Here is an 8,236-nt window from a genome sequence, read left to right as displayed (position 1 = left end):
CTTATGCTACTGCCATGTAGCAGAAAATGATTAAAGCTATGAAGGTAGCTAGCGCGGTTAAAGTGCCTGCTACCCAGCCGACCGACAAGACTCTGCAACTGGTCTCTCAAGAAGACAAAGTGGCATCACACGATGCAAGCCAAACCGAACTTGAGACCGATCCACTACTCGACACTGGTGTTGAAGGTGTTAAAGAGTTAACCAGGGAGGAAACTGTCGATTTGTCAATCTAACTTGTGAATAGTGGCTTTATCGAGTTTCTTTTTCTTTTGTCTTTTCCTTTTCCTCTTTTATTGCTACTTTTTTATTGTAACCGGGGGCTATAAGCCCCCCTTTTTGTAACCGAGCCAAAAATTTGAATGAACATTTAACTTTTCATTGGTTGTTGCCATATTAGCTTTCTTGTTTTGTTGATGTTGTTTTTGCCGTTTGCTGGGCAAAATATAGCTCAACAAGGGTTATTTGATTTGGGCAAAACGCAAACATTCTTCCTTACCGAGCTAAATTTCGCTTGGTAAGGAAGGTTTAAGTTGGAGAAACTCCAGCTTCTTTCATGCCATGCTAAATTCCCTCGGTAAGGAAAATTCATGTTGAAAAACTCTAACTTTCTCCTTACCGAGCTAAATTCCACTCAGAAAGGAAGGTTCAAGTTGGAGAAAACTCCGACTTCTTCCTTGTTAAGCTAAATTAACTCATTAAGTGAAACTCAGGTTGGAAAAACTCTAACTTCTTCCTTGCTATGCTAAAACCCGCTCAGTAAGGAAGGTTCAAGTTGGGAAAAACTCTAACTTCTTCCATGTCGAGCTAAAAACCCACTCAGTGAGGAAGGTTCAAGTTGGGAAAAATCCCAATTTTCTCTTCAGTGAACAAAATCAGCTCGGGAAGCTCCAAGCAAAAGTAGCTTGGCGGGGAGCTCTAAAGTTGGGAAAAGCAATTTTTTCCTCCACGAGTAGAATTAGGTCGGGGAGCTTCGAGTAAAATCAACTCGGCAGAAAGCTCTAAAGTTATGGAAAACATCAACTTTTTACTCAGCGAGTAAACTTTGCTCGAGGAGCTTCGAGCAAAATGCTCAGCAGGGAGCTCTAAAGTTAGGGAAAGCACCAACTTTCTCTTCAGCGAGCAAAATCAGATTAGGGAGCTTTGAGAAAAATTTGCTCGACAAAAGGCTCTAAAGTTGGGGAAAGCACCAACTTTTTTCTTAACAAGCAAAATCAGTTGGAGGAGTTTCGGGCAAAATCAACTCAACAGAGTGCTCTAAAGTTGAGGAAAGCACCAATTTTTGCCTCAGCGAGCAAAATCACTCAAGGAGTTTCATGCAAAATTAGCTCGATGGGGGGGGGGGGTGGCGAGCAATGTCAGCTCGCAGTTGCCCCTCCTCTCAGTACCGAAACAGAAGTTTACGAAAAATATAACAATTTTACAAAAAATAGACTGCTTAAATACATTACTCATGGAGTACAAAAGAAAAGGCTTAACATAGCATGGCGGTGTTACGTTGGGTAGAGAGGGTTACTCCTTAAAAGGAGAGAAGATTACATTCAGAAGTAGAACAACGTCAAATTTGCTACATTCCAGGGTTTGGGAATGGCTTTGTTGTCCAGGTCTTCTAGGTGATATGCCCCTTTTTAAGCTAGGCCGATGATTTTATACGGCACTTCCCAGTTTGCCTCCAGCTTTCCTTTGCCCGGTACCAAGGTGTTGCCAGCCACTTTTCACAAAACCCAGTCTCTAACTTTGAACAACCGCGGATACACTGTTTTGTTGTATCTCCTTGACAGCTCTTGTTGGTAGGCCACGATATGGATTAGTGTTTTTTCTCTTCTCTCTTCAATAAGGTCCAGCTCCAAAGCGATGGCCTCACTGTTCAAATTTGGTTCGAAGTTCTTAGTTTGGATGGTTGGTAGGCCAATTTCCAATGGTATGATGGCCTCCATACCATGGGCCAAGGTGAACAAAGTTTTCCTAGTTGAACGCCTCGGAGTAGTCCGGTATGCCCTGAACACATTAGGGAGCTCCTCAGTCCATCTTCCTTTAGCTTTCTCAAGCCGTTTCTTCAGTCCATCCAAAATGATCTTGTTCGAGGCTTCAGCTTGCCTATTTGATTGAGGGTAAGCCAACGTGAAATTGTAGAACTCTATCTTCTGTTATTAATAAAATCCTCTGAAAAGTTTTCCATAGATTTGTGTGTCGTTGTCCGAGATAAGATTCCTTGGAACTCCAAATCGGGTTATCACATTTTTCCAGATGAACTTCTTGATGTCTTTTTGCTTGATGGTCGCTAACGGCTCAGCTTCCACCCTTCTAGTGAAGTAGTCTATTTTTGCGATAAAGAACTTGCAATTGCCCGGTGCGGTGGGAAGTGATCCCCTGATGTCCAATCCCTAAAGGGGAAATGGCCATGAACTTGTCAATAGGAGAAATTCTCTGGTCGGTTGGTGGATTTGGTGTGCAAACTTCTAGCACTTTTCACATTTTCTTACATTTTTCTGCTCGTCGACCCGCATACATGGCCACCAATATCCTTGTGAAATGGCACGATAAGCAAGCAACCTTCTCTTAAAATGGCTTTCGCACATGCCCTCATGGATTTCAAAAAGAAAAGCTTCGACCTTACTTAGATGGATGCATTTCAAATATGGCCTGGTGAAGGATTTCTTGTGCAAGGCACCAGATGGAGAGAGCCAAAACTGCTCTAACTTGGCCCTTATCTTGTTAGCTTTCTTCTTCTTAGTGGGTAAGACTCTATCCCTTAGAAAGATTATGATAGGGTCCATCCAAGAGGGCCCTAAATCGGCTCACAATACTTCAGTTTCTTCAAGTTCTTCGATGCTCGGCCTTGGTAAGAACTCAATCAGTAGGGGATTGGAAATCAAAGTGTTTTCCATGGAAGCTAGCCCGGCTAACTCGTCTACCCTGCTATTCTCTTCCTGACCAATCTGCTCTATCTTTATCGCTCTAAACTTCTTGATCTCAACTCTTACCAACGCTTGATATTTTGTCATTCAGTCATTCTTTGCCTTGTACTGTCCAAAAACTTCATTAACTACAAGCTTGGAGTCGTTGTACACCATTACCTCGGTTGCTTTCATTCGGAAGGCACTTTTTAGACAAGCTAATAATGCTTCATACTCAACTTCATTGTTTGAGGCTGGGAATCCCAGTGAGATTGTGTGCTCCACTCTCACCCCTTCTAGTGAGGTCAATGCAACACCGAGCCCGGCACCGTGCATATTGGAAGCTTCATCCACTAAGAGTTTCCATATTTCTCCTATGAATAGCTTCCAGCATTCTGAAGGGTCTTTAGACTTCTTGAGATCTGGGACCTCGACTGCTTTTTTGTTTGGTTGATCGGCTACTTCTTTTTCGGGTAGCTCATTGCTTTCTTGCCCTTCTACTACTTGTATCTCCTCTCCCCTCTATCGATAGTGCAATATTGAGTGTAATGGATTACTCAGTTGATTCCAAACCCAACGGTGTACTAGAAGATTGAGTAGAAGGTGGCAAATTTTTCTCTGGCCGTGGACTCGTCGTTGACTGTGCTATTTCTGTACTGGCTAGTCTTTCTTGCTCAGTCGTTTAAGTCAAGTTGACTTGGCAAACCGAGTGAGTGTTTGGGGCGAATTCCGTGACAAAGTCCACTAGCACCTACGCCTTGATCGCAGTTCTTGATTGAAATTTGATGTCATATTGCCCTAACTCAACTCCCTATTTTAGGATTCAACCAACATCTTCAATGGGAATCATGTTAGAACCACTATCGTGTGAGCGTGAAAATAGTGGGCTAACTTTCTGGAGACCATCATCAATGCCAAAGCAAGCTTCTCCAGGGGTAGATATCTCGACTTGGCAGGAAGTAATGTTTTGCTAACATAAAAAATTGGGAGGTGCTATATTCTCTCGACTCTCACAAGCACCACGCTGACTGCGTGTTCAGAGATGGCAAAATAAAGGTAAAGCTCTTCACTTAGCTTTGGAGTAACCAAGATTGGGGTGGAGGAAAGGTATGCTTTCAAATTGGACAAAGCTCGATCGCACTCCATATCCCAAAAGAACTTAGACTTTAATCTTTAAAAGAAGGGCTTACAATGATCCGATGATCGACTAATAAATCGATTAAGCGCGGCTGCCATCCTAACAAGATGTTGCACGTTCTTCATGGAATTCGGCCGCTCTAGCTCTTCGATCACCTTTATTTGCATGGGACCTGCATTTATTTCCTAGTTTGTCACCAAGAAGCCCAAAAATTTCCCAGTCCCCACGCCAAAGGCACTCTTGGATGCATTCAAGCGCAATTTGTGACACTTAAGAATTGCGAACATTTCAGTTAGGTCGCCGAGGTGTTTAGATTCGGCCTTGCTTTTGACCACCATATCGTCAATATATGCATCCATCGTACAGCTGACCAATGGGGCAAACATTTTGGTAATCATCTATTAGAAGGTTGCTCTCATGTTCTTCAACCTAAAAGGCATAACCTTACAGCAATATAAGCCTTTCGGTGTTATAAAGGAAGTGATCTCTCGGTCTAGCTCATAAATGGCTATTCGGTGGTAGCCGCGATATTATGCATTGAGGAAGCTGAATCTCTTGTAGCCAGTGGTAAGGTCCACCAACTAGTTGATTCTTGGTAGTGGGAAGCTATCTTTGGGGCAAGCTTGGTTGACCATCTTGTAATCAACACAAACTCATCATTTGCCATTCTTTTTCGACACTACCACCATGTTGGAAATCAGTTTCGAGTAGTGCACCTCTTCGATCGCTCCAGCCTCCAACAAGTTCTTAACTTCCTCGACGAATACCTCGCCGTGGTGTAAAGCTGAACACCAATTTCTTTGTATGACTAGCCGAGCATTCGGGAAGACATTAAGTTGATGGCAAATGAAGTTTGGATCAACGCTACGCATGTCATAAGGCGTCCATGCAAATACTTCAATGTTGGAGACCACGAAGTTCACATATTCCAGCCGTTCGACACCAAATCAAGAAGAGCGTAATAAAAAGAATTTACTCAGATCACTCTCGTCAATTCATACTTCTACTAAATCTCCAACAGACTTCCCTTTAGCTTTGCTACCTGCATCATCGAGAACTTCTTTGCCTTGCGGTCCTTCTATCATTTGGACAAAGCCTTTAGCAGCTCAGCTACCATTCATCATAACAAAACACTGCTTCGACATAACTTAATCTCCCCAAACTTCTTCTATCTATCCGATTGCCGAAGGGTAGCGCATGACTTGGTGGTAAGTCGACGCCACTACTTGCATGGCGTGCAACCATACCTTCCTAAGGATTAAGTATAGGTGGACAGCTCCTTCAGCACCCAAAATTCCACTTACTTTGTGACTGAGCAAGCGTTAAATAGTAGTATGATCTTGCTGATTAACTATTCCAGCTGTGATGAGTTGAAGCCAACTAAAGGAGAAGTGGTTGGGGCCAAGTCTTTGTCTTCCAATTTCATTTGTTTGACCGTGTCATAATACATGATCTCAATTGAGCTTTCTTGAATCCTCTTGATGTCGAAGTCCTTGACATAAAGAGTGACAACTACTGTGTCATTTTGGGGTGTCTGAATTCTCTCTAAGTCTTTGCTAAAAAAGGTCATGATGTCTTTCACCTTGAATTTTCCTTTCTTAATGGCTGGCTAGACGGATAACACCTCTCTCATATGTTCCGCCTTTCTAATCATCCCCATGGGCTTGCAAACTCGAGCCGGCTTAACAATTCCATGGATGACATTGATAACGCATTGGGGACCGATATCCAAGACAACTAACCCATTTGGTTCAACTTGCCCTTGGGGCACAACTCTTACACCGCCATCAATATACCGATCTAAGTACCCTGTTGCCACTAGCTCCTCCAAAATTTTCTTTAATGGCATGCAATCTTCCTTGCAATGCCCCCATTCATCATGATAAGTGCAGCAGTATTTTGGATTGAACCCCTTTCTGAATGTCTCCCAATTTGTTGGCCATAGGACATATCTCTTATCGTGAATTTCACTGAAAATGTGATAAAATTGGAATTTTGAAGACCGTGGTAATATCAGTTCGTGCCTTCAGTTTTCTTTTGGCATCTTCTTCCTCATTATGAGGCTCGTTAGCCTAATTGTCGCTATGACTCTTATTCTGGCTATTGCAGTTTGCACTGCAGTTTTAATCTTTTGTTCGGTTGTTTGAACGGTTGTCCTCCCATCCAACAAAGTGGACCTTTCCAGCTACTCGCTTGTTGATTGCTACCAAATTTTCCTTCTCGGTCGCAGTGATCATATAATCTTTGACTTGGATATATTCATTGATTTGTTGTATCAACGACACCATAGTGGTGGGCTAGTTCATCATAAGCGAGTCCCTCAACCGATGTCCAACTGGCAAGTCTCGCTTATATTGGGCTATCGCCAAGTTTGTAGGGCAGTCGAGGATCACGTTGTATGTCTCCCAGTATTTGGTGTTGTATGCCTTCAATGAACTTCTCGACTATATCTTCACACCCAAAAGGTGATCCACTTTTTTTGGTGTTTTTGTGTTCAGCTTAAATCTTGTGACGAACGCCTCTGCCAATTGTTGTCACCCCTTGATACCCTCTTCGGGCTACCTTTTGAACCACTTTAGGCCTAATTCCCCCAAAATCACAAGGAAAATAAGGCACATCAAGGCATCATTCCACCTGTGCCCAGCCATCACCTGTCAGTAATGGCTTACGTGCATGTACAGGTTCGTCTTGCCATCGTATAACATAAACTTGGGCAAATGAAAGTGGGGTGTTCTCGATCTGAGGGGAGAATGGGATAGCACTCAATCTGACCAATTCCCAATCCATCGGCGCTTGTTGTAGACACCCCATTTTTGACCGACCTTAAGACTCAAACGTCATCGATTGAGCGCTCGGTGATAGTGCATGTTTGTGCTTGTTTCGAGGTTTTGGAGTTTTCGACTGAGTGCCTCGCCTCCGGGCCTCTAAACTCTTTGTGTTTTGGCTTGGTTTGTGGACTGTGCCTTTTTTCCCTTTCTTGGAGGAGGGAAAGAGGTCCGTAGACCACTTTTCCCTCCTGGAGACTAGTTTTCGATTTTCGGAGCCTTCGGCTGCGCATCTTGTCTTGGGACCGCTTAACGTTCTCTATTTGGCCTGGTTTTCGAGCCATGCCTTGTTGCCTTTTCCTAGAGGGGTACAGAGGTCTGGGAGACCACTTTTCCCCCATAGACCGCTTTTGGTGCCTGTAGACTAGTTTTCGAGGCTTCCGGTTACACGCCTTAACCCCCGGATTTTCGTCTTTCATCCTTTTTGGTTTTTTTTTGGCACAAACCTTGTTTTCCTTGCTTGAAGGGTGGAATAAGGGTGGGAGACCAGTTTCTCACCCTGAAAACCACTTTTCTTCTCGCCAGCCAGTTTTCTGGTCAGCCAACTAGTCTTCTTGGTGTTTGGACCATCAAAAGTGGTCGGCCACCATACCATTGGCTTGCTTTCATTGTGCAGATCACCTCCCCCCCACCTGCCGACCACTTTTTTTCCTGGCAGACCACTTGTGGTGGTCGGCCGACCACTACAAGTAGCTGGCTGACCACTTCAAGCTTTTCAGCACCTTTCTGAAGATCTTTTGGTGCCAGCTGTAACAGCTGGAGGGCACAGAAACCATCCTCTATACACGTGTATGGAGGGATGGCTTTAGACCTTTAGCTTGTTCAACAAGCTTGAACTTTGGTTCTCTATAAAAGAGAACCTCCCCCCTCTTGCCTTAGGTTCAGAAAAACTCCTTTGAGCTATACATATCTTTGTCTCTATATTTTTTTCCTTGCTTCATATTTGTGCTTGAAAGTGCATTTTCATCATACTATTACACACAAACACATAGTGAAACACCACCCTTTTGTTGCTGAGGCACTTTGAAGTTGGTTTTGGTGTTTTTGGACTGGTTTTGGTCAAAAAAAGCTACTGGAGTTGTTGCTCTAAAGTTGTTCTACAAGGGTGAGCTTCTAACCTCTTAAACCCTTGTTTTTTTATTAAGCTTTTGGCCCTATTTGCATGTTGTTTTAAGCCTAACTTTCTACTACAAAAAGTTCTGATTTTTAGTGCTTAACATGTTTGTTTAAGGCTTCTTTGGTGTTAGGGGTGATCTACACCCTTGCATGCCATGTTTGGCTTTGTTTTGCACCATCACTTTAGGCCCTTGAGATCACTTTCTCTTGGCCTTTTAGCCACTAAAATCTAGTGGATTTTCAATGGTAAAACTTGTGTTTTG

The 8,236-nt window shown here is 43.3% G+C and overlaps 1 protein-coding gene across 1 annotated transcript; it reads right to left on the bottom strand.

The window, feature by feature from the left end:
- Positions 1–1,712: 1,712 nt before the first annotated feature.
- LOC145819446 (uncharacterized) lies at positions 1,713–3,002 on the bottom strand. The gene is made up of 3 exons (XM_082913442.1): positions 2,805–3,002; positions 2,235–2,381; positions 1,713–2,141 (listed from the first exon to the last, which is right to left on the bottom strand). Exons 1-3 carry the CDS (start codon positions 3,000–3,002, stop codon positions 1,713–1,715), a joined length of 774 nt encoding a protein of 257 aa, XP_082769568.1.
- Between the last annotated feature and the right edge of the window lie 5,234 nt (positions 3,003–8,236).

The sequence above is a fragment of the Camellia sinensis genome, chromosome 1 (genome assembly GCF_055761805.1).
Source record: "Camellia sinensis isolate YWXY chromosome 1, ASM5576180v1, whole genome shotgun sequence".
In the NCBI taxonomy this organism is placed as follows: domain Eukaryota; kingdom Viridiplantae; phylum Streptophyta; class Magnoliopsida; order Ericales; family Theaceae; genus Camellia; species Camellia sinensis.
This window is presented reverse-complemented; position numbering and strand designations above follow the sequence as displayed.

Bases quoted from the DNA above. Each gene is read 5' to 3' on its own strand.
- LOC145819446 (XM_082913442.1), bottom strand. From the start codon at position 3,002: ATGACAAAATATCAAGCGTTGGTAAGAGTTGAGATCAAGAAGTTTAGA. The intron at 2,382-2,804 runs GTATTGTGAGCC...TTTCCCCTTTAG, and splicing joins AAGAACTTGAAGAAACTGAA to GGATTGGACATCAGGGGATC. The intron at 2,142-2,234 runs GTGATAACCCGA...TATTAATAACAG, and splicing joins AGAAGTTCATCTGGAAAAAT to AAGATAGAGTTCTACAATTT.